This window comes from Perca flavescens, chromosome 19 (assembly GCF_004354835.1).
Source record: "Perca flavescens isolate YP-PL-M2 chromosome 19, PFLA_1.0, whole genome shotgun sequence".
Classification (NCBI taxonomy): Eukaryota; Metazoa; Chordata; class Actinopteri; order Perciformes; family Percidae; genus Perca; species Perca flavescens.
Genome location: NC_041349.1, coordinates 14,953,577 through 14,980,212, shown reverse-complemented (window position 1 = coordinate 14,980,212; position 26,636 = coordinate 14,953,577). Strand labels below are relative to the sequence as shown.

The window sequence follows — 26,636 nt, the reverse complement described above, 5'->3', positions numbered from 1 at the left end:
GGTTTTTATCATGGATGTCATTTGTAAGGGCAACAAGAGAAGGGAGAGATATATGGGTGTCATAAAGTAAGGAGGCACAAGTTTAGACCTTTTCCACGTAGCTTATGCTGATGTCTTTTTTTTAAGGATACCCTCAATAAACGTATGAATGTGACATTAAGTTAGTTCTCTTTAACCTTTGCATAGTTGGAGGAGGACTTGACACCTGCCTGGTCAGTACCTGTGATGGTGTCATTCGACTTCCGTGGAAGGAGGTTGTCTACCCAAAATTCATCCATGACCCTTCTGAGGAGCTGGGCCTGATGTCCAACCGCCTGCCCAGTGAGGGGGGCAGCAGCCTTGGGGGCTGGGGTGGCTCATCGTCCGGAGAACTGGACTCCTGGTCCTGGGATGAGGAGGAAGATGATGGTTTATCACCAGACGGCTTGGCCTCTGAGCCTGCACTTCCCCGGCGAAGGCGCAGCGAAGATGGGCTTGGGCGGACAGCAAGGCACCCTCAGCTGGACGGGGACTATGTGGAGCTGTTGGAGCCCAGATTGGGTCCTGATGGAGGGGTTGACACGAGGCAGAGGTATCTGGAGATGCATGGAATTTGTAAGACGAAGACTTTGCCTCTGTGCAGGAGAGGTAAAGCTATCAAACTCCGGAAGGGGAGAGCTTGGGGATATGGGAGACTGGAAGGGTCAGGAAGCTTTCGTGCTGTGCTTGGTGCCAAAAGAGACGTAGGTACCCCAAAAGGTGCCATTTTACCACCTCGGCCTCCACCAGTAGTCACTGAACCTGGCAGAGGGAGGCGGTCTTACTCCTCTTCTGTCCACGACTCTGATGAAGGAGACAAAACAAGCAGAGACTCTGAGGGCCTGGAAAGCCACCGGCTTTGTTTTGATGGCCTTTTCAAAGAGAGGAGGCCCGGCGTGGGCAAGGAGAGAGATAGCAACGGCCTCACGCAGCCGTGCAGAGACAATCACAAAGGTAAAGACTCTGAGAGTGGCGACAGCTTTGTCGCAAATGAAATCCATGACTTGACGAACCACAAAATCGGGCACGTTATAGAGGGCCACTCAGATCATGGATCTCATTCAGACTCTGTTTTCGAGGATACAGATAAACCACTGAGTGGAGACAGTGATGCCACAACCCCAACATCAGACGCACCAGAGAGACCATTCACTGGAGAAATCACCAACAGTGGGTCTAAAATGAAAAACTCGTCAAACCCAAAGGTGACAGAGGAAAGGGATGACAGGAAGACGGAGGACAGAGTTTGTCCCAGAGGAAAGGAAGTTAAAACTGCAGGATTCAGGGCGCCAAGGTACAGATTTATTTCCAATGGGCACTCCTTCTTATTTGTTTTCATTTTCACACTTCCATATGAAAGTACAGACCAGTAACATTTTGGTGCAAACTCTGCACACAACGTACAGGTTTTGGGACTTACACACATATAGTGGCCTGACACCAGTGGTACAAAAGACACCCTCCTAAACCATTCTGAAAAAAGTCATTTATAAAGTGATTCAAATTATTAACTGTCTGTTGTACCTCATCAGTACCTTCCTGTGCTTTGTCTTTAGGAGGAAAAGGAAGGGAAAGGGGGCCAAAGGTAGGGCTAGGTCTGGTGGTCGTACACACCAGAAGGGATCAAAACATCAGGGTAAAGCTGCTCAACCAAGTCACACCACCTGCTCTGCTTTGACAAAGCTGCCACCCACAGAGGAGAACCAAAGAAAACAGGCAGACGAACCTGACGGAGTGCCCCCTTCAATTAATGAAGACACGAGGAAAAGCAGTGCAGGTCTGAGGGAAATTGAATGTTAATGCATGAGATGCTAAAAGTCCTAAAATGCCCCATAGAATATTTTCTCTAACTTTTATATCCCTCAACAGAGAAAGAAGCCGAATCTTTGCCTGTCTGCAATGGCCAATCAGGCACATCTTTACTAAACCACTCTAAAGAGGAGGCAGGGTCAGGAGAGACGTGTCCGGACCAAATAAATGCTGTTACATCTAAAGTGCCCCCCCTGCTGAGGGAACTGGACACAGAGCTCCTGCAGTCAGGGAAGCTAAAGTTGACAGGCAAGTTTATTTCAGGCCTGTATTTTTCCTATGCTTATAGATGTGTGGCTTTGCTGTTGTTCGTTGTTTGTTGTTGTCCAGCACACATACAGTCATGTGAAAAAATTAGGACACCCAAGCTAAAGTTGACTAAAAAGAGGAATAAAAAAATCATCTTTTGGAAATTGATCTTAATGCCTTAATTAAAAAAATTAGGAAATATCCAACCTTTAAGGACACCAATTTTGTTTGTGAATGAATAACGTATCGTAAATAAATAAATGTTCTTCCTTAAAATACAGGGGGCATAAGTATACACACCCCTATGTTAAATTCCCATTGAGGCAGGCAGATTTTTATTTTTAAAGGCCAGTTATTTCATGGATCCAGGATACTATGCATCCTGATAAAGTTCCCTTGGCCTTTGGAATTAAAATAGCCCCACATCATCTCATACCCTTCACCATACCTAGAGATTGGCATGGTTTTATTTCAGTTAGCCTAATAGCTGGTTTGATTTGCATTGAGAGATGATTTTATGGAAAGTACCCCAGATGTGAACATACGTACATGATACACATACACTGTTACATTCGGTGTGACTTGAAATACCATGGGATACCAATAACGCCAATGTTTATTATGGATAAACATCCATAAACCCACTTGCAAAAACCCACACATTATACTGTAATTCAGATCTTGTCTCATAATCAAGTCTGAAAGTTCTTTGGTAAAAATGCTCCAGTCATTTTTATCTTTACATTTTATGATTACAGTGCAAACAGGAACTGCTAACAGCTAATTTGGCAACTGTAAACAAATATATGCTAAAAAACAGAGCTCAAGGTGTAGCACACAACAAACTAACAAACCTACTTTACTAACTCCATGGCAACATTTTATTATAAAGCATTATGAGAACTATAACTCCAAAACTTAAAACATGATTATTCCAAATAAAAGTGGATGACACTGACAAGCTTACAGTATATACAGTATAAAAAACTAATGAACCAATGTAGCAGACTAATTGTAGTCTTGTTAGACATTTGTCTTGACCTCCTCTTTCAGACCTTAACCTCATGCTTACCTACCACAGGCACAGTGGACAGGCTGGGACGCGCTCTGGTTGTCACAGAGATGGATGTATCAGAGGAGAGCTTCTCTGAGGAGGAGATGGCCCGGGTCTTGGCCTGCTACCACAGAATCACTCGGTAAGTCTGCATTCTTCCTACTCCAATCAGACAATGAATCCAGAGATATATTTCATTATAGTAGTAGTTCAATAGTTTGTTTCAGACATCCCTTCACGATAGGTTTCTATATATCACCAGGGAATTAAGGCGTTTAAATTTAGCACACCTTACAATGCACATTATCCACTTTCATACCATAAACTGTTGTCTCTGATTTACCCTCAGCTTTCACACTCTAAAAAAACATGTCTGTACTTGCATATCTTACACAATCTATGACTAGCTAGTTCTCTGATGTTGTGGCTTGTGCCACTTGTTTCTTGTCATGCCGCTCATTTACAAAGCTATTTGGCCAAAGGTGCTTCATAATTATGTTTGACTTGACTTGGTATTTGCTGACTTTACCAAATGCAGCAAAAGGTGGAGCAAAGAATACGCAGCATGTGCAAGAAAGCGGAAAAAAACATAACAAACTGATTCAAAGTCAATTTAACAAACTTCTTTGAGATTGCCCGTTTGCCTAGCACAATATCCAGTCATCTGTTGCTCACAGCAAGTTTGGGAATAAATTATATAAAGTTTAATTTATGTTAAATATAGATAACCCCCTAACTGTCCCCTAGAAAGTACTATAATTGGTATACATTTTATGATTTAATTTCTGAAGAGTAGACATCATTCATCTTTATTTTTTAACATTGCAGGTGTCTCATTTAAAAAAAATCTATTAACTATTGCTCCCGTTTAAACCGTACATTCACCCCTCATCTCTCCATCCATCCTCATCAGGCCGGCAGCCAAAGAAAAAGGTCTCACAGTATTAATGGACTGCAGACGCTCTCCACCCTCCACCCTCGGCCTCTCTGCTCTTAAATTGTTCCAGGTGAGACAGAAAAGAAATGTTGTTTAGCCAAATGTGCTAAATGTTTGCTTATGTTGCTCTAATATACCTGCAGATGTGATGTGATGTGTTTCTGAGTGTGTTTTTGTGTGTTCCAGGCGTTGGTTCCTGGCGGCCTCGCATCTGTTCTGGTTTTGGTGGAAGAGCAGCAGGAGTCTCTTTCTCATAATGTAGAAGGAGCAGAGGTGACCTCATGCTAATCACATGTTTACAGTTTATGATCCAAAACACACACACACACACAACATAGAGTTGGTTCAGTTAGTTTTATTTCTTTTATTTGCACGTCTAAGCTTTAAAACACAGGTAGCACACCCACAAGAAACTTAATAAGTAATAATAAAAAGATGTTAAAACCGCAAGGATAAAGTGTGCAAACATTAGCAAAATGTTCCTCAACCTCCATTGGCCATCATAACAGCAGGGATAACTGTTCACATATGAAATGCTAAATATTCCAAAGCGAATAACATTTCATACTCCATGCTCTGTTGTCGTCCCTTGCTAAAATGTGATGAATGTCAAATGTACTTACTTAGCTGGATCGCGCATTCACGTCAGGCTTGAATCTAAATGAACCTTATTTCCATACATTTGGCACATAGAGTTTGCAAATAGCTCTTATTTTACAGCTCAATTCAGCTCATTGCTTTGCATTGATCAGCGGGGATCTTTCTTACACACATGCATGAGAAAACTTTCCTTGCCATGTGGTTTGTATTTCAACTTGGCAGCTTTATAAAAACTTTGCACGTTAAAGGGAAACCCTGCCCAAAAAGATGTTAACAGCTGCTGGAGCTGCAGCGCACATTCCTCGGCCCATTTTGTTGTTTGGTTGTAATTGTTTTTATTCCTGCTGATATATTAACAAATGGAGATGATGCAAGTGTAATTAGAGAACATGCTTTGGTTTTAAGGAAGTTGAAATAAATAGGGCCTCAGAATCAGGAAGGGAGAGTGTTAGTAATCTGTTGCCATGAATGCAAAACATAAACATTTTATTTAAGTCTTCTTTTAAATAGATATATATATTTCAAAGATTAAAGCTCTTAGATAAGAGTTGATATGCTCAAGGCTACAGCACGATCTTCTCATAAGTTGCATTTTTGGCCAACTTTTTTTTTAAATACAGTATCTCTATTCTTTAAACTTTCCTTTTCTCTACCGTTTGTTGTTGTAATTTTCTTTTCCTGCCCTTGTCTTCTCTTATCCTCTCCTGTGCTATCCAGATCCACATGGTGCGAGGAACAGGGGTCCTTCAGCAATATGTTGACAAGCAACAGCTGCCCAAAGAGATGGATGGAGACTTCATCCACTGTCACTCAGACTGGCTGGCCTTCAGACTAGTGAGAATCTGCTGCTGTTTGTCTGTTTCAATAAAATCATATCTGTTCCTCTTAATTGTCCCCTTAAATCTCTACATAGTTTCTGTTCTATCCACTAAACTGTAGCAGACTGAGCATGCCTTTAAGTGGTCTTGAGGAAATTGAGCGGGAAATGATCCCTTCAGGCATTTAAGATTAATATCTTTGCAAAATTATTCAGATTTATTTTATTTGTATGAATTTAGACCATTCTAACACATAGTGCTTGTTGCAGCCCCACAGTCTGAGTATATATATATATATATATGTATATATATATATATATATATATATATATATATATATATATATAAAAATGTATATATATATGTATACATATATATATATGTATATGTATATATATATGTATATGTATATGTATATATATATATATATATATATATATGTATATATATATATATATGTATATGTATACAGATCAGGAGTAGCTTTCAATATACAGTATCACAGCTGGAGATTTCATACCAGTGTCAATTTTAGTGTGAACATCTGCCATTTGTTTCATTTTTCTGTTCTAGCACATTACACGTTGTCATTACTGCTGAGTTTTGTGTACCTCAAGTTTAAAATATTACCACGAAGGAGAGGGAGTAGAGTGGGAGAAGTTTTGGAGAGGAGGAATGACAGATAAGAGGATGTTGGCTGGACAGAGCGATTGTTCGGTGGTGGTCGATGATTTTAAAGATTCCTGATGAACTGGGTGTGGAGGATAGATCAAGCAAAGTAGGTCTGAGAACAAGCTCAAGGGCTCTTAATGGCTTTCCCCCCAGACAGTTTATGTTGCTTTATCCAAACAGACGAAAACATTTTCCTGTCCTCCGCACTTTCTCTGACCTCTCTCATGGAAAGAAAAGAAAGAAGGCATTTCATGCAATTTTATAAACTAACCTGTGTCTGCTTTACTTACTATGTGTGTCTTGTCTTAATTTGATGGAACAAGTAAAATGCTAATCTCAAAGTCAATCATTCCACTCCTAACTTTCCCCCCTTCAGAGTCTGGAGAGTCTGACAGAGCGCTGTGAGAGCGCCCTTGCGCTCCTCGGAGAAGCACTGCAGTCTATGGACACTGAGCCAATGCCTGACAACATCAAGGTACAGACGTCTAACACGGCATACTTTTACACTTTTTTTTCAGTGTATCAGTGATTTGATGACGTGACATTGTTATGTGGCTGACAGAGAATTCTCCACAGACACAATAAAAAGCACACTGTTCTTCTTCAGGCCGTTCCTCTGAGCATTGACAAACACAGACAGCTGATGGCGAGCGTCCTGGCCGACCAGCGCTTAACTGAACCACAGCAAAGGGGCGGGGCCTGGCTCGCGGGACTGACCAATAGTGCAACTGGACTGGCACAGAAGTCACCAGACTGCAGGTAGAAGACCTAATTCTGTGTGCCGATGTGCTACAATAGCAATATCAAGTTTGAATTCTCCTCCTATCATGAAGCCTCTTTACTGTAGGCCATGTCAAACAGCAGATTTAATGTTAGCCAGCGTTATTCGGATGTGCACCAAGTAGTAGGCACACTGTCAAAATTTCACGCAGAATTTTCTAGTTTCTTATATTGTGCTAGAAATACGGTGCTTTTGTGGTCCCTTCTGTTGTCATATTTTCTTTTTTTGGCTCCTTTTTGCCTTTTGTTTATAACGCTGAAAATGACCACAGTCAATCAATGTATCTCCAAACAAGGAATTGATCAATATCATGAAAATAAATGAAATAAAGTGTATACTATTATTCAGTATATGCACTGTTATACTGTATTAAAAGATTAGAAGTCTACAGTCTACACTACACATTATTTAGAGTAGCAACCTGTGTATCTGCATATAATTCCTCTTGTTATGATGCTAATGATACTGTATACTGCTATAGACACAGGCCTATTAAAGTAGGACTATTTTAAATACAAAGATGTCATGACAAACAAAACTACTCAAATTGGGCAAATACTCAGAAGTGCAGACACGATGTACACAAGCGGCTTGGTCCCGAGGGGCAGAGAAAAGGGATCTGCATGTCCTTTGCCTTTTCCAGTTCTTGTATTTGATTGAGGGATTGTTGTCGTTGTCATAGGTTAAAAATACTCCGCATCGTGAAGACAGAGTTGTTTGTTTTCAGCCCAAAAATGAAAACCAGCCGGAGGAGAAAAGGAATGTGAACTAAACATCAAACGGAGGACAGAGCGATGCAGCTTGTTTGTGCCCGACCAGAGCTTAAAGATGATCTAAAGACTGCTGTAGTTGTAGCTGTTGTTCTCATCCAGTAATGAGTTTTGGCTCAGTCTGCACAGAAACGAGGCCAAATACAAGTATAGGCTGATTGCTGAATCCTTTTTTTTGCTTGACAATTGGTCTGCAAGGCATTCTTGTTTTTCATAATAACATCATTTCTACCAGCTCAAATCCGAAATTCTCACTGATTTTAGAATTAGAATAGGAATAAAGAAAAAACTCTGTCTTGCTCATGAGTGATTTTTTTTTGCTTTTGTCCCATCAGGGCTGCTCTTGCAGCAACCTCTAAACTCTACGACAGCGTAGATGACGCCCTCCATCGGCTCGTCCGATTGTCCAACCAGAGAGGTCGGGACCTGGAAGCTCTGGGACGACTAGCGGCGTTGGTGGACAAACTGGAAAAGGTTTGCCTGAGGGAGGACGAGTGTGCTTTTATTCTCATTTCAAAAACCTAGCAGAGTGTTTTGCTGCCAGCTCTCATGTCTCCTGAATCTCGTGAAAGAAACTATTGTATAAACCAGCCGCTGTGGGCACAGGCATAATATACAGGGGGGATGGTGGGGTTACAACCCCCCCAATACTCAGAACTGGGCTTTTTTAAATAATTTTTTGGCACTTTTATTACATTTTCCCGCACTTTTTCTGACATTTGTCAGTTTTTTTTGAATTTTTTTTTAGGTTTTCGTCTCTTTTTTCAAAACATTTTTTCCTCGACATTTGTGTATTTTTCAAGTTTTTTTTTTCTTCAATTTTTTCAAGTTTTTGGTTTCTTTTTTCGAGGTTGCTTTTCTCAATACATGCAGACCTGTCCCAGTAGGCTACCTCCCTAGATGGTTGGAGATCTTAACCGCCCCCCAATTTTTACCCCAAAGTTACGCCATTGGTTGTAGGATTTTAGATAGAAGATTAAAGTCCGTGTTTTAAGCATCACTGCACTGTACATAAAGGATTTTCACTGCTTTAACTTTGCGTGTCCTCTTTCCTCTCTACTGTTCCCACCAGGGATGGGATGGAAACTCCCTGATTTGCTGTTTTGTGTTTTCTCTAAGATATCACTCTACTCCCTTGTCTTGCTCACCCACAGCACAACAAGACAGATACAACATGTATACTGGCTATAAAAAAGGATGTGATGACCATCTTCTCTCTCTCACCCCTATATCTTTCTGCTGCATGTAAAATCCTCTACTCCTCTGCAGTGTTTCACTTCCCTCGTCTCTCTGTTTGTCCTCCATGTAGAGTGAATGCCCTGTGTCCTCCTCTCACCCCTCTCTCCCTATCTCTCTTATACCCCAGTGTGATAAGGAGATTGAGCAAGTACAGTCACAGCTGGAAGACTACAAGGACCCTCCTCTGTCCCTCAGCAGACTCTCGCTCAAACAGCAGAAATTCAAGACATTCAGAGAAACAGCCAATGTGAGTGTTGCTCTTCATTTCCTCGGTACAGTATTTGTTAAAAACCTTTTGTACGGCAAACATACGTTTGTATGCATAACACATAGTATATGAGAGAGTATACTATACTATACTTCAATGTACTTTGCTCACAGTCATAGCGTGATTCTTAAAATGAAAGCCACAATGTGTAGGATTTCAAAAGTCCCTGACTTTGGCGCCATTCGGTGGTAGAATCAAGAATGAGATGTAGACACATAGACTGCACCAATTTTCACCAGGATTGTCTCTCCATAAAAAAAGTGATCCCATCAGAATAATTTCTGATATAATAAAACTTTTTTTGCACACCTCTTTGGTCGGGCAGGTGCGTAGGATATGATCAAAGGTAACAGATCAAAAATTGTTGAGAAAAATCCCGCACCACCATTACGCAAGCAATAATTTATTTAGAAAAAAACGTTTCGGTCCCAGACCTTCATCAGGTAAATTTAAATCAGGGTTAGAGTCCGACCTTTTGCTGCATGTGCCCCCCCTCTCTCTCTCTCTCCCTCCTTTCCCGTCTACAGCTGTCCTGTCTATCAAAGGCTAAAATGCGGCAAAAGATTATCTAAAAAAAACAAAAAAAACTAAGTTTTCATAAAACCGTTATTTGTCAGAAAGTATAAGATGACATAAAACTAAAGGTTGGGTCGGTGTACACACACTTTCAAACCGGTTAGACGTTAAAGCAAAACACCGGACCGGACCGATGTACTGAATTTTACCACTAGGTGTCACACTTGGTGCAGGCTTAATTAGTTAGTTAGTTGATATTGGCACATTTTAGATAGATATTGATGTATAACTGATATTAATGAGTCCCTACTTGCGCTACTGTTACTCATTTTAGCTTTTACCATTATCCCGTAATTCCCGTAATTGGATGCTGTTTAGCAAATGATGCATAGGATTTAACTGGAAATGTTACGTAAACAACAGTATGAAATTGCTTTGTTATTTTTTGTTTACCATCCCTGTTTGGACAAAGGAAGTGTATTGCACAACACACTAAAAAGCAAGGTTATGTTCGTTATGTTCTAGATTGTTTTTTTTTGTAGTTTTTTAGATGTCTGTGTGATTTTTTTATGTGTTTTTATCCTTTCTGGAAGAGAAATTAGCTCTCTATATGGAGCTGTTCCAATGTCTTAGAGGAGTTAATAGCAAAAAATGTCAAATGTAAATGTGTTTTGAGCCCCCTTTTCTGTTCAGCGGTATATTTGGGCCATTCTTGTGGATACAGACTAATGTAGAAGTTTTGTGGGCATGTTCCCAGTTGAAGCAGCTATTATTCCAGTCATGATTTCCAAAGTGTATCTTGTCAAGCCTCTACAGTAAACACTTCAGGGTTTTTCCAGGCAACGACCTCACAGTGGATCTCCCTGAATCCTTTAGGAGCTGTACAGTGAGACTCTGTCAGTGCTCAGCAATTTGGAGGGCTGGTGCGAGTTGGACTGGGCAGGCCTAAGCGACATCCAGATCCGACTTCCTCCGGTCAGGGAGAAACTGAGAGACATGTCCCACTGTCTGTCTGACTGCTGGACCACCCTGGATAACACACAGAGGCTGCTGTCCACACTGACCGAGGTAACGCAGCAAAGGAAGCCATCCGTTATGCACACAGGAAGTTATGATCACACATTAAAGGGCAAATAAGAGTCATCTTTTCTTTCCTGTCTCATGTGCAGGCCACCCAGTGGTGTGAGGTAGTCTCCTCCACCCCCTCCTCCCCATCTTCCTCTTCTTCCACCTGTCCTCTCGCCTCTCTCCCCCCGATCCCCCCGTCCCGTTTCCAGGACGCTCGTTCCTTAGCCATAGAGCTGGGCGGCGGGGCGCTCCTGGATCTCTGGACCCAGACGGTAGAGCGCTACCAGCGCACCGTAGCGCAAGTTAAACCTCGCTTCCTCCAGCCTGACAGGGCCCAGAATCAGGGCCAGGGGAGGCCAAAGACGCCGTCTGCCAGCAGCCTGTGGGACCTGATGGGTTCTGAGGGAGAGGCCGACTGGGGACTGGGAGCTGGAGGAGGCGAGGGGGGGCTGCAGTCCTGGGGATCTCTGGCATCGCTGTTCAGGCCGCAGACCTGCTCCACGCTGAAGATAGGAGAGGAGAAAGGGAATAAGAAAGAGGGAGCAGTGGGAGGAGGAGCAGGCGGAGCTGGAGGAGGGAAGTTCCTGCAGAACCTTCTGAATCCTGCAAAGAAGAGTGTGAGTTTGTGCTTCATTTTCAGTTGTGTCTGCTCATCCTCTTGTCACGTTAAGGGCCACATTCACAGGAAATGAGTGGTCCTTTAAGAAATTCAACCATGTCCCTCAACTTTCAGCCCACGGAGGCCCCGCTCCCTCCCAAGCCCCCCAGGAAGCGCCACCCAAGCTTTGACCTCCAGGCTCTTCTGGCTCCCCGCAGAGGCGCGGCTACCCCTAAACCTGAGCCCCCGGCGGGTGGGGCGAGCCGCAACTCCCCCATGTCCTGGCTGGGGAGACGGACGGCAGCTGACCCAGTGATTGCCACTAGCATGGCTGCAGCCATCCCTGGATGGGGCGGAGGAGGAGGAGGAGGAGGGGTGTTAATTCGAGGGGTGGAGGTCAGCAGCAAGGAGGTGGTGGACCACACGGGGTCGCCACGGCAACACGTGCTGCTAGGGAGGACTGAGAGGGAGACAGGGACAGATAGGGCGGGATCAACTGCACAGAGGTGTGTTTGTGACATTTTTTCCTTCTTTTCCCGTTTTTTTTTTTTTTATTTCTATATAATGTCCTCCTTGTGTGTATTTTTCTGTGAGGGAATTTGAATATGAGAAAAATTGGCTGAGAGTTCCAAAACAAGACCAACATTATAAATGACATTAACAACAGGCCAGGCTAATGAAAGGGAGAAGTGATTCATCCTTGCTGAGACCATTTAAGTCCAGCTGAAGTCAGCATGCAATCTCAGATCATTTGTTCATTACTAACTGTTTGATCTCTGGCCATTGCTTATTGCTATCTTCACTCTTCCCTTCCGCTTCTCCTTTTTCTCCCACGGTTGTTTGCGCTTTTGCAAATGTATTCATGCATTTTCTTGCACTCTTTAATCATTTCCTCGCTTCTCTCTTTCTCTCGCAGTAAGCTGTACCTGCTCTGGTGTAGGATGCTGAGTTCAGAGAGGCAGTATGTGGCCATCCTGAAGGGGGTAGAAGAGACATACCTCCCCTTACTGGAGCTCTCAGACACCCCGGCCCCCATCAGGGGGAAGGCGGACACCCTCTTCCCCAACTGGGCCAGCCTCAGCACCTTTCACTCGCAGAAACTACTCCCTGCCATGGAGGGCGCTCTTGTGCAGAGCTTGTTGCAACAGGACTGCTTCAGCAAATATGTAAGTTCAGGAATGTAGGTAACAATCTGGGCTTTATTTATGTTGTTTTAGCCATCACTATCAGCTACTGGAACCCAGACTTGTGACTTGCAACCCCTCATCACAGGTTGCACAGATCCCCTGTATAAGAATCCTCTTGTGGCCCTTCAGATTTATCTTTGGGCCCCTTGGGTGGTCCTGACCCCCAGGTTGGATACCTGTGCATTACAGAGCCTTCTTAATTTTTAATGTACGGTTATTTAGAAAGTATTATCAAAACTAATAAAGTACAAGATGTTAAAAAGAAATGTAAACGACTGCTTTGTAGTCTCTACCCTTACCATTAAAATTCATGTTAACATGGCAGTTGAATGCATCACTTCTTGTGCATCAGAAGATTTTGTGGAGAAATCACTTTTGTGGTACATAGTATCAGATTATTGTTTTTATGTGATTGTGACTTTACATTTACCAGAATTTATCCAAATAAAATCTGAACGATGAGCACTTTTCAAAACAGTATAGTTATAATTTGCAGTATAGTTATAATTGATTAATCAGATTAAAGGCAATAAAAAAAAAGAACTAGGTAGAACTTTGTATTTACAAAACTTGCCCTACATTCTCTCCTTTTTGTTTCTTTTGTCCACACCTTTTTCTCACACAGCGGGAGCAGTTCCTGCAGTACTCCCACTACATCAGGAGCAAACCAGAACTGGACTCTCCGCTGGTCACACAGGCTGCCGACTTCTTTAAAGTAAGAGTCATCATCATCAATTAAATCCTTGAGTCTCTTAAACATCCAACTTATTGTGCACACATAGATTTCAGCAGAAGTGTTTGAATCTGAGTTTAATAAGATTTTCCTCCCTGCTTTTCTACTGTCAACTCATTTCAATAAACATATTTTCAGTTAAGCCCAGACACGGCAGGCAAAAACACAAATGTGTCAATTTTGAGATTTTGGGCTCATCCTATCTATATTCCGAAGGTTGTTTTACAGAGAGGTTGGTTCAATATATCATCCATAGCGGGTTATAGAACATATTATGCCTTTAGATTTCTGTTCTGAAAATCTATGCAAATCATCACACTTTTTTTTTAAATAGATAATGCATCATACGCATATTTGTAAGTAATCAATTGGGAAAAGTTTCAGGGTGAAATGTGCCTTACCTTAAAAAAAGTGCCCCGTTTTCTCACTGATGATCACACCTTCCTGAATCTACACATAACAAGCGTGTCAGGGTCATAGCATTTTTATTTGGTTCATCTTCTTTTTTAGAAAATCTGTTAAAACACAATGTGAGAACCTCATTATGAGTCACTTTTGCTCACATCACAAGCACAAAGCAATTAAAGTTGCTTTATTTAACGGTTGCTGCAATTAAAAATGAGCTGTATATAGTAAAGCTAATTACATGTTTAATGTACACTAGAAAAGCCAATTAAAGGCGGATTATAGAGAAAGTAATTTGAGCTTGCAAGCTACAATTAACTAAAACTAATACATCGACGGCATCGTAAGATTACTGAGAGGACTTTATAAGGAAAGATCACAGTGCTTAAGATCTTATTCAAGTTGTCGAGTGTTTCATGAAGGAGCATTTTTAAGAAACCACCAGCAGGAGGCGGTGGGAGTTCAAGCCACATTCCCCAGCAGCTTTAAAACACACTGTGGATTATGGCTGCATGAGCGTTTATGGTTATCGTGATGGACGTGATGATGGCGATCGTTTTGGGGATAGTGGTGATGATTATTATGAGGATGAAGACAGTCAACAGCACACGCGGGTTCTGGGATCAGCAGAAACCCAGAAGGACAATGGGATTTCACTAGGAAAGAAACAGATTGAGATGGCTTTATGTTTGTACTGGGTTTGTACTTTTTTCGACCAATAATGAGTGTAAAATCAAGTTATTTGAAGATATATTGGCCAAAACAATAATGATCTTGATTACACATGTCTCATGTGGTAATTGTAGCAGACCAAATGAGATTGTCACCACAAATGATATTGGTTTGTTGATTAATTTTTTTTACATTGTTTTTTCTTTTTTCTTTACATTGATTTTTTTTTACAACATTATACATTGTGATTTGTAATGTTTTATTATTTTTTTCGTTTTTACATTGCCATTACACGTTATAATATGCATTTCACATGAGATAACTTAATTTCCACATTTTCCACATGCACATTTTCCAAAATATATAGAGCCCTATATAGTGTGTTAGACTTGCCAGACCCTCCTCCGCAGCGCTGTGGAGCAAAAACCAAACACATTTTCTCTCATCTGACCTCTGTTTGTTTTCTCTGCCTGTGCAATGCATTATGGTACTTAAATGTAGGTTTGTGCGCATATATCGTAAACTGCTTTTTAGGTTGCACTGTGGGGTAGTTGTTTTGTGCTGTATAAGGTATCTTATATAATATGACGTTGAGACACCATAAGAGACAACTCAGTGTAACTTTTCCTTTTCCTACAACACTCTCTTCTCCCTCTTCCCTGTCCTGCAGTCCAAACTCCCCCCGGCCTCCCCCCTCTCTCCCCTGTCCTTCCCTCACTGTCTTCAGGCTCCCACTCAGAGGCTGGAGCAGTACTGTGAGGCCTTAGAGGAGCTGGGAGGGATAAACCCCGCCTCAGACTCCGCCCTCTCCATCCTGAGGCACGCCCAACAGCATGGCGAGGACCTCAGGGCCAGTGACCTCATCATCGGATGTCCGGTGAGAACGCCTGTCCCAGTTTATGACTGTGCAACTGTAAATCAAGTCCCACTTTCTTTTCTCAGAGGGAAAGAAACTAACTCATCCTGATGAGGTCAGGCAGTTGGAAGAGATGGAATTTTGAACGCTTTTATTATTGCTTGAGTTAATTATATACTGTTTTTTGTATGTTAAAAAAGGGAGTTTATTAGTATTTATCAGAATATTTTAAAAAGTACAAATGCTTTTTAGGTTATATATGTTTAAAATGTACTTGACTCCAAGTGCAAAGCCAGGAGCTCATTTGCATATTCTCCAATTTCTTGGAAATGTTAGGTAGGTTTGCTCATCACATGACAAGATTTACTGTATTGTGAACCACAGTGATGACTATGGTCTTGCATGAGTGTGTGCGGATGTAAAAATCCAGGAAATTTAAAACAAATAAAATAATGAAATTGTCTCCTGCTCAGAACACAAATAAAGGAACGCAGCAAATACAAGAAAGGAATGTGGGGGGAAAAGGTGGAGTTTTTATCGACAACTAAGAATACCCTTCAACTCTTGCAGTTATTATGGACTGGATAAAAAAGAAAAACTTAGCCTCTATAAAAAAAAACTTTTAACCCTAGAAAACACCACATCCATTTGCCCCATGCTGTGCTCTTCTGACACAGCACAATCATTCAGAGCCCCCCCCACACACACACACACACACACACACACACACACACAACTATTCTCTCCTCCCCCTTTCGAGCTAGGGGAGATTACAGCAGCACAAACACTCCCATTGAGCTACTTCAAATCACGCTGCAAAAGCTCTCCAAGTGAAAAAAAAAACATAAGTGCAGGTGTGTGTATGGGTGGGTGTGTATGTGGGTGTTCATAATGTGAGTGAAGCATCAGTTATATCATGACACACATCCCTAGAGGTTTAAAAATAACGGCTCTGCGTGACAGGTTGCTGGTCCTTTTAATTTTATTGGTAGAGCACTTAAGGTTGAGAAAATGTTCACCCTATGTATCGCTTATGTTTGCAAGTTTATTACCGAGTCCTTAAGGAGCGTTACGTAAGTTCTGACTTTTATCCACCTTTATCTGCCTCTGTTAGGAGTTGCAACAACATCACAAAGTCCTTTGACCCGGTAATTGACATGAACAATAAAGTCCCATTTTCACAAAAGACGTGAGTCAGCTGGCAAATTAAAGCAAGGATCCAAGAGACAGAAGCATCCTTGTGAAGAGGGAATTCAGTATGTCACCATTGAAGGCCCTGTAATTATGATACTGCTTTGTACTTTTCTTTATTGACTCAAGAATAAGGCTTTTCAGTCTTAGCAGAAATGTCTCTCAACTCCAAAATCGAAATTTTTAGTAGGTTAAGGAGAGAATTTGCTCTGAAAAAGAGAACAGGCAAGAAAGTGACTTTTTTGAAAGCCTAAAATGAGTTAATAACCCTGTGAAGACTTTCAGATTTAACACAGTTATTTAATTTTGAGCTACGGAGCAACAAAATGTGTGCACACTGGCCCTTTAAAATGTTCCAAAGAGTCTGAGATTATTCACTTGTTTCCAAAGAAGTTTGTTTTCTTTTTTCTATATTTTGATTCTTGCTTCGAGATAATAAAATGAAACTGGATCGGAAAAAAAAGAAAAAAAACAACATGATTTCAAACTCAAGTCAAGGCAAAATGGCCTCTCAAGATATAAATTAAGATGGTATCTTTTGCAGATTAAAGCCCTGGGCCTGGGCCTCAGGCCAAGATAAGTACTAACGTGTGTGTGTGTGTGTGGGTTTAATGTGTGATTTCAGATCCCAGTGGCGGAGCGTGGCGAGCTGGTACGGCAGGGCGAGCTGACGGTGTGCGGGGGGGCTCGTAGGAAGCGGGCGGGCGTGAGAAATGTTTTCCTCTACCAGCACGTCGTCATCTTCACCAAACAGAAGAGCCCCAGCCCGGGACGCACCGCCTACAGCTACAAACACAGCATCAAGGTACAGTACACACCTCAAGCACGCACGCGCACACACACACACACACACACACACACACACACACACACACACTGTTACTCGCTTTCTCTTTCCCCTCTGTATTTCACACACATAATCATTTCCTTCTGTGTTTGAAGAGTTTTGAGGAAAAACCTCCTTCTCTACAGATCAAATTGAAGGCAAGCTAAGAAGTTTAGTTAGTTAAAATTTCACTTTATTTAGCTTTAAATTTGACTTTTTTTAATCCAGTTATTTTAGTCCTTAGAGAGATTTGTCCTCTCTCTTTCCTTCTATTTTTTCTCAGTCCTCTTGACTCTATATGTTTATCCTCTTCTCCCTGCAGACCAGTGAGATGGGTCTGACTCAGAGCGTGGGTGGGGAGGGAGTGAAGTTCGAAGTTTGGGTCCGACAGGCTCCTCGAACCAGAGACTGCATCACGTTGCAAGCCAAGGACAGGGAAGACAAGGCAGCCTGGACTCATGACATTGCCCATCTGCTGTGGACACACGCCATCAACAACACAGGTAACAGTCTGACCTTTGACCTCAGAAGTCTCAAATTTAGCCTCTCAGACATATTTAGAAAACCTTAAAGGTCCCATATCATGCTCAGTTTCAGATTCATATTTGTATTTTGGGTTTCTACTAGAACATGTTTACATGCTGTTTAAAATACACATCATTTTATACTCATACGGTCTGTCTGAATGTACCTGTATACTGTATCTGAAACACTCTGTTTTAGATCCTGTCTCTTTAAGCTCCACTCCTTCAGCATTCTGCGCTCTCGAAGTCTCTGCCCCGTCATTGCAGCCGGGGAATGACTGTAACGGCACTGTAGCAGCACTTCCTACCTATATATAGTATAGTTGTGACATCACAACCGTACAGAAGTCCTTACAGGTCTTTTAAAGGCACAGTTTTTGAATACGGGCTGTGTGCATTTCTTGCTGGATTCAGCGTTTTTGATAATTTCACAGTATTTATATAACACCTAGACCCGCTTTATAAATAAACAAGACACAGAAATCTCACTTATTTCAATATGGGACCTTTAATTAACCTAAAGTGTTCGGATTATAAACCAAAAGACTGCAACTTGGGGAGTACTACTGCACATGTAACAAAAACGTTTCATGAAGCCTGATAAGTTGCTTCTAGTGACGTAACTTGACGTAACTCATTTTGCTTGAGGCTAGAAGCGCAAGGCTACATTAGCCGCTACTAGCATAACACACTCGAAGCTCCGACTAAACCGTCAGCGTTCGAGTTGCATTGTGGGTAATGCAGGCGCCAGGTTTTGACAAGAAAAATGAAAGCATGGAATAAAAACACAGTAAGTTGTGTTGTTGTTAAATGTTAGAATAAATTGACTTTGCAACATTTTGTTTTCAAATTGTCCATCATTTTGTCACTCATACAGCAGCATTGCCTTGATCTTGTATCTCATTAAATCCCCGGACACAATCCCAGCAGAACATCCTGAACAAGTGGCCAGTCCAATGCAAAGTTAGGGTGTGGGCCACTTTCCCATTTTTCATCCTGAATCAGAACATTGTGGACAGCCGAAATTATGGCCCAAAAACATGTGCAGGAGGTCATTTTAGTCCGGAATCTTTCAGTTTTGTTGGACATGGACTCACAATTCTGATTCCTCTCTGTGTAACTTTATCAGACTTCTCTACTTTCCTATGAGTAGAGAACACTAAGAGCACCAGTCCAATCTGCTGTTTGATTGTTGCTTATTTATTTATGCCCAGCTTCCCAAGCACTGCTGGCTATCACATGTCACATATCCACCTCCTCGTATCCATAAAACCTCGTGTCTCAGATTGCTTCCTGTAATTGGTTCAGATTACAGTATCACACTTGATAAAAGGCTTTGCAGCTGGCACAAAAAAAAGGGGCTGACACATTTTAGGCACAGTTAACTTAGTGTTCAAACAGCATTGTTCCCATGTTCCTTAACCATAAACAATCTGTGTTTTCAATGATAGACCGAGTTCTTCCCTTACGCTGTTACATCAGTCGTATTCCCTTAAAAAATATAAATATTCAGTCGTTTTACTGCAATGTGCTTTACATAAGAACATCTTGCAAACACAGTTGAGTACATTGTGTGATTTCTGTATGAAAGTATTTTGTTTTCTGGCTTTTTAAAAAGTTTTTTTTTGTCTTTTTGTTTTTTTTATTTTTACAATTTCTCCTCCTTAATCTTCCAGAGTTGTGTCTGAAGGAGTCACTCTGCATGGGAATTTCCAGTAAGCTGCTGCTGGATGCGACAGGAACTCAAGGCTCAGAACTGGACTCCATCTACAGTCTCAATGACAGAGGTAGGCTCCAAAGAAGTCTATATCCACAACGTTGCGGGATTGCTCTTGTTCTGATGGAAATTCCGCCGGATGTCACTCTTTTCGGATGTCCAATTACCTTGCGCTTTCTTTGTGTTGTAATTTTAAAATCTAGTTGATTTATGAGGACTATGGTTAACTGTTGCTCAGATCTCTGCAGGGTAAATCCAGACAGCTAGCTAGACTATCTGTCCAATCTGAGTTTTCTCTCGCACGACTAAAACAACTTTTGAACGTACACACGTTCCAACAAAACAAGTTCCTTCCTGAGGCTACTTTGCAGCGGCACTGTGGCTCCGCTCGGTGCTTAGCACCCCGCCAAGACGATTGTGATGGGTTTAAAGAAAAGCCAATAAACCAGAGCATGTTTTTCTCCCATCCCGGAATGCTGTGTGGACTGGCCAGACCCTCCTCCGCAGCACTGTGGAGGAAGGTCTGGCAATGCGAGACTAGCTCAAAAAGGAATACATCTGCAACACTTGTGGGATGCTGCAGGTATTAGGAGCACTGTGCTCTTAGGGGAGCTGCACAGGGAGAAAAGCATTTCCATCAAAGAATTGAAATGAAAAAGAACTTGTATCTACAGGTAGATCACTAAAAACTGAACACTTAATCTTACAGAGAATGTGCTCACGATTTGGGAAAAGGTGAGTAATAAACATCACATAGCAGTTCAGTGTGGAGTCTTAATTTGAAACCCTGCAGTTTCTCTTCTCACCTTACAAATATAGAAAGTCTAAACCATTTTTCAGTTCAAACTGTGGCTTCAGGAAGTCGGTCAGTTTTATGTGACCAGAACAGGTTACTGGATTGTTCAAATTTGCTTTCTGAGCTGAGAGTGATGTGGCCCTGAGATCACAGACGGAAAACTAAACGGGTCCTGGGTGTTTCTCCTCATGTGACAATGTAATAACGTGGTACATGTTTTTTTCAATCTGGTGCCCTCGGGCTATTCTATGAATTTTTGATATTTGACTCACACTGAGAAATTTTTAAGAGCACTGACGTGCCTGCAGAGAATATGTAGCTCTGTCGAAAAGCACCTTTTACTTGTGCTGTGATAAAATCCCATCACAACCTTCAGTCCTGTGTCTCCCTTAAACTGTGGCCTTGTTGTGCTTCCTGTATCCATAACCAAAAAAAAAAAACCCTAGTACTGACAGTGGTGCACTGTTGCTGTGTGTGTGTGTGTGTGTGTGTGTGTGTGTGTGTGTGTGGATTCATCCTCTGGGGAGCGTGAATGTCATTTTATTTATTTATTGTTATTTTTAACAAGTAGTACTATACTGTAAGATATATTTAGTGACATATTATGTACACAAAAAACAGACAAGAAAAACAGAACGGAACATAGTGATAATAAGACAACATACAATAACAAAAAAATAAAAAATATAAAAAGACAAGATAGAAAAAAATAGTAAGCTATCTGATATGTTATTCTTAAAATGAAATAAACTTGCAGGGCAGAGAGAGAGCTGTATTAAGCGAATATGGCTAATTCAGAAATTTTGAGTAATATGATTTTCTCTTTAATATGGTTAAGAAAGGGATTCCATACTTTATTAAAAGTCTTTGTGGAGCACCTTTATTTTCTCTAATACTGTAGAAGAATACGAAAATATAAAAATACTGAATTACAAAGAAAAAAATCCTGAATAAAAAATAAAATAAAGAATATTAGCAAAGTAACAAATAAAAGTATAAAGTAGCATAACATTTAGTAAAGTACAAGTATTCCAGACTGTACTGTACTTGAGTATTTACATATAATTCATAAAAAAAATAGTAATGTAATAAGGATTTTGACCATGTCGCCCATCCCTATTCCTGTACATAACTGGCCAAATACTGAGTTATCCAATGAGTAGCTGCAATGCAGTTTGATTACAGAAATCCTCTCAGCAATCTAAAACATCAGTCTAAACATGGGTGCGATGTTCAGGCAGCCATATGAATTAAGAGAAGTTCAGGAAAAATGAGTAAGAGATACTGAAAACTGATCTTGCTCCTACTACAATACTTAGCAACCCTAGCACACTCTCCACCTACACATATAATCAGCAACAGGTTCACAACAGTCCCCTGCTGAATAGTCAAAGTATAATCAGAACTCCATCTGGAAAAACGAGGGAATTACCAACGGAGATAGAACCAAGGGAGGCCCGTTGAAGGAAAGTATGATCTTTGTCACAAAATAACTCCCGGAACTCGCATCACATATTGATGCTATGGATTCATAGTCCAACATAGGAGAGGGTGGAGTTCCCCTTTAAGAAACGAGATCCTGTCCACAGTGTTACAAGTGAAATGAAAACACACAAACTGAAACATAATTCTTCAGATTCCAGACCCACCATCCAGTCACCCAAAGGCCACTGTTGCCTGAGAGCCAAAGTGATTTTTTTTCCCCATTCATTGCTCAGTGTAATGCCCGTACTGCTCACCAGGTGTCTCATTGAGTGCAGCAGTTCAGGATTTCAATGCATGAATTGTCCTCTGGGACAGAACGTTGTTAGAAATTCATTGAACAGGATGAGAGAGAGAAAAAAAAGCCTTTTCTCCCTGACTCCTCTCTCTTTGTCTCTCCCACACCCAGTCTCTCCTAACCCCATTTTCATTTCAAAACACAGTGATTTGTTTGCATTATTAAAGTGCATATACACACAATGCCTAATGTAAATGGCAAAAAATCCATGCGTACAAATCAAGCCTGAATGCAGGATGATATCATTATTTGATATTTGATCCACTACCTGGAGCAAAAAGAGAGAAAAATACATATTTTAAGTGTCTAACACCTGCTAGATATACTGTATTTTGGTGCTATCTATTAACCTATAACCATCTCTCTCTCTCTCTCTCCCTCTCTCTCTCTCTCTCAGTCCACAGTAGCTGCTCAGACTCCTCCTCTGTCGGCAGTCAGAAAGAGGGGGGATCCCCGGCGTCTGGAAGGGACCCCAGGAGAAGCTCCGGATCAACAAGTTACTCCCAGGTGGGGTCACAGTGTACCCGCATACAGTAACACACAATCTAGTGACTGCAAAGTGGAAGAAAATGTTTTTTTTTTATATTTTTTTTATTTGCTGTAATGACTCAACACTTCACCATGGTTAAATATAGATTCAAAATGTGAAGAATGTGAAGTGGAACCACAGGCCCTTTTCCAAATATCAGAAGGTTTTCCAGGAATCTATTTTTTTTTATTTTATATTTTTTATTAGGAACCTGCATTTTTCCAAAAAGTCCCTGATATGACTTCCTAAAGGACCGGGAACTACCCGTGGCGGAATTTGCAACACTGAACATGGTCAAAGACAAGCCTTGAGACTGCTAATGAGTGCAGCATTCTTTCAAACCATGCACTGGTTGTCACTGGGATCAGTTCAGTCAGCCAACTCACATAGAGTGGATTTTATTATGTGAATGTAGAATATGTACAGCATTGATATTTGGCATCAAGGCTCTGAGTTTTGATGATATTACTGTCCGTTGTAGGGGAACGTAGAATCAGAGCCTACAGGTGGATGCTGGGGTGGAGCGGGGCTTATGAAGGGCTGTATGTATGAACGGCAGCCAGGACAGAATACTACTACTACTACTACTACTACTAATAATAATAATAATAATAATAATACGTTTATTTCATATAGCACCTTTTACAGACAAAGTCACAAAGTGCATCACATGATAAACGTTTTTAAAAATACAGTAAGATCCAACAGAAAATAAGCAAGGAAAAAAGAATTGAAAGACCAATGAAAATCATTTAAAAGATTAAAACCTAAAACCCAAAGTTACAAACATGAGTCAAAAGCAAATTTAAACAAGTGCGTCTTCAGCTGCTTTTTAAAAGCTTCAACCGTGAATGCAGAACGTTACGTAATAGGAAGGGCGTTCCACACGTATGGAGCCACCGATTCAAAGGAACGGTCACCTTTAGTTTGTAAGCGAGTGCGTGGGACCAGCAGTAGTCCCTGGTTGGAAGACCTGAGGGACGGGATGGAGCAGGTCCGAGATATAAACAGGCGCCTGACCATGCAAAGCTTTAGAAGTCAGAACAAGAACTTTAAATTGGATCCTGAACTTGATCGGAAGCCAATGTAAGGAGTATAAAACAGGAGAGATGTGTGCAATATCCTGCTGGACCCTGGTCAACAGCCTTGCAGCAGAGTTCTGGACCAGTTGCAGACGGTCCTGGGACGACTTGCTGAGACAGGTGAAAACGGAGTTGCAGTAATCAAGCCGGGACGATATAAAACCATGAATGGTCATCTCAAGCTTGGAACGCGAAACAACAGCTCAGGATGGGTAAATGACAGCCGTTCCCAACCCGTCTAGAAGTGAGCAAAATTAGAAAGAGTGCGCTGATGACACGGAGAGCAAGTGGGAAAAACAAAGCACAAAGATTAACTTTGACTTTCAACTTTACTCAACTTTCAGTCAGTAATGTAGCAGGGGCGCAGCAGTTGTGTTGTCAAGATTTGGGGCAAGTCAGGACTACTACTTAGTGATTTTAATTTTCTTCTGTGTCACACTTCACTTTGTGTTTCTGCATGGCCATTTTTTACATTGGTTTGGATCTGTGTGCTTGGTGAATATGTGAAAAAGTGTGTTGTGTGTAGGTTGTTTTATGACAGAAGCAAACCCCAAAAACGCTTAGCAGGGTGCGTCCCTGTGGGTTAGGGGTTAAAACGCTGACCATGATCCACAACATCCCCGGTTTAAATCGGTCTGTTTTCCCTCTCTCTCTCTCTCTCTCTCTCTCTTTCTCTCTCTCTCTCTCTCTCTCTCTCTCATTTCCTTTCATTTCTCTACCACTGCTGTCTAATCAAGGTATGAAAATGCAAAAATGGTTAATAGATTGTCCGCCTCTGCAAGTATTCTTTCAAGAATGTTAACCGTTAACATTCGATAGCGGACAGTAAGGAGGAATGGACAAGGATCTAGGGGAGAGCAAATATGGATGGCTCGCAAAGGTTCCCGGCTGGATTCGAAATGGAGGCGTTGCAATTAGAAATCGTTGAAATGTGTCATTTTCTAATCAGTAATTTGCCTGATCTTCATGCATGGTTCTTCTTTAGATGGATGAGTGCATTCAAAAGCCCATTTGGGTTTTTACAATTTTTACCCGCACGATCAATCTTTCCTCTTTTCTCATGGTTTATAAAATAAATAAATGTTTATTTGTGCAAAATGGAAAACTTAAATGTCCCTCAGCTGCTGTGGCATTGCAGCCATTTGAATGTAACCTATGTCTGAGATTAGTGGAGTCATTGTGCTCTCAGTTTCAGTTTCAGTGATAAAAAAGGTGGCCTTCAAATGGCAAAAGCCTTTCTATATGTTAGTAAAGTGTAGACAGGAGTGGGCAGCATCTTAGCTGTAAGGAAACAGCAGTACCTGTCTGGCATCTCCATGGTAGACACACACACACACACACACACACACACACACACACACACACACACACACACACACACACACACATTCTCTCAATCTCCTTATCTAGCAAACAGAATATGACAGATTGGCAAACAGACTGCGCTGGGAACAGATTGACAGACAGACGGACACACGCAGCCCAAACAGATAGGGCAAACACACAGACAGTGATACGCACATATTCAACAACAGAGGGAGGATTGCCGCTTGTGCCCACGTACGTGCACGCTATGGCATGCGCACGCACACACACACACACACACGCACGCACGCACGCACACACACACACACTTTAGTGCAGAATACAAAAATGTGACTGTTTCTGTTTGTCTTTATTCCTCCTCAGAGTCAGTCTCCCTCTACAGCCGTGTAACTGTCATCTCAATAAGAGTAAGTTACATTTCTTACATCTTTTCTTCCTCTCTCTGTTGTTGCTCTCTTTATGATCCTGCTCATGTCACAATGTCACAGCATCGCTTACTTTCTGATCATAGACGTTTTGTCGAATCTTTTTCTACTTAAAGAAAACAGAAAACATATCCTGAAGAATGCTTACGATCCATGCAAAAAAAATAATATAGAAATGTGAAGTTTAATTTCTTTGGGTCTCTTCATGTAACTTTTTCCAATCAGAAACTGGACCCTGGACTGAAGATTTAAACATCTCTATTCCACCTCTGGGCAAGCCAAACTGGACTTTGAGGAGCAAGAAGATACCCCCCCCTTCACCTACTTAAAACAAATAAAATGCCAGCTGATTAGCCGGAGCAGAGCTGCACTGCCCACTCCACCCCCCGAAGAAAAGCTGCCTCCAAAAAAGGATCAAAACTGCCCTGTTTAAACCATGACAAGCACCAGCAGGGCTCTCTGCGCTCCGCCATTTTGGATCTGCCAGTCTCAGTTGCTGGCAAAGTCATTGACACCAAAGGCACTTCAGCCACACAGTGCGGCCATTGTCTGCCCCGCGGCTCCCCACTAGGCCAAACCACTTGGTCTGAACCACTGACTGCCCGGCTGGCTGGCTGGCTGACTGTACGCATCACATGCTCCAGCATCTGACAATAAACAGGAAGTAATATGTGGGGCGTAAATCCACTGTAGGATTGCAGATTTAGAATGTATTATGTACTTTGTCATTTTCATAAGGCTGAATGGAGTACTGTAGGCTTTTTTTTTTCCCCTGCCTGTGTAAAAATGTGTGGCATAGGCTAGGTGTGATTGCATCTATGTAAATGAGGCAGGGGTGGTGTGAGCATGCACACACATACACACAAATACACACAGTGTCTAACACATGAAGTCATTCTTATTGTTATAAGACAGTGGAGCTCTATTCACATCCACATGCTCATGCTCACACACACACACACACACACACACACACACACACACACACACACACACACACAGTCACTGTGGCCGTTTTAGAGCCTGGTCGAGCGGCTAAATCAACATCAGGCAAGGTTACATCTGATCACACACAGTAAGCATTGCCTTGATATTGAACGGGAACATCTTACAGGATCATATCCAAATGTTTGTTTAAGCTAATGATGTTGCATTAACAGTGGCAAGGACTTATTTAGCCTTCTTTAAAG

At 41.6% G+C, this 26,636-nt stretch overlaps 1 protein-coding gene across 1 annotated transcript in view; it reads left to right on the top strand.

The window, feature by feature from the left end:
* arhgef40 (Rho guanine nucleotide exchange factor (GEF) 40) overlaps nt 1-25,756 on the top strand; it is a 41,388-nt gene extending 15,632 nt beyond the window's left edge. The window contains exons 5-27 of the mRNA XM_028564472.1: nt 187-1,312; nt 1,575-1,795; nt 1,888-2,076; nt 3,158-3,272; nt 4,044-4,137; nt 4,254-4,340; nt 5,385-5,501; nt 6,534-6,632; nt 6,765-6,916; nt 8,044-8,182; nt 9,075-9,194; nt 10,608-10,799; nt 10,901-11,416; nt 11,533-11,903; nt 12,314-12,563; nt 13,210-13,299; nt 15,065-15,271; nt 17,067-17,246; nt 17,590-17,770; nt 19,468-19,578; nt 22,482-22,591; nt 25,385-25,428; nt 25,672-25,756. Of these exons, the coding sequence (XP_028420273.1) occupies nt 187-1,312; nt 1,575-1,795; nt 1,888-2,076; nt 3,158-3,272; nt 4,044-4,137; nt 4,254-4,340; nt 5,385-5,501; nt 6,534-6,632; nt 6,765-6,916; nt 8,044-8,182; nt 9,075-9,194; nt 10,608-10,799; nt 10,901-11,416; nt 11,533-11,903; nt 12,314-12,563; nt 13,210-13,299; nt 15,065-15,271; nt 17,067-17,246; nt 17,590-17,770; nt 19,468-19,578; nt 22,482-22,591; nt 25,385-25,411 (4,694 nt within the window). The 3' untranslated portion in view covers nt 25,412-25,428; nt 25,672-25,756. The remainder of the gene's footprint in view (nt 1-186; nt 1,313-1,574; nt 1,796-1,887; nt 2,077-3,157; nt 3,273-4,043; nt 4,138-4,253; nt 4,341-5,384; nt 5,502-6,533; nt 6,633-6,764; nt 6,917-8,043; nt 8,183-9,074; nt 9,195-10,607; nt 10,800-10,900; nt 11,417-11,532; nt 11,904-12,313; nt 12,564-13,209; nt 13,300-15,064; nt 15,272-17,066; nt 17,247-17,589; nt 17,771-19,467; nt 19,579-22,481; nt 22,592-25,384; nt 25,429-25,671) is intronic.
* Nucleotides 25,757-26,636: the final 880 nt, after the last annotated feature.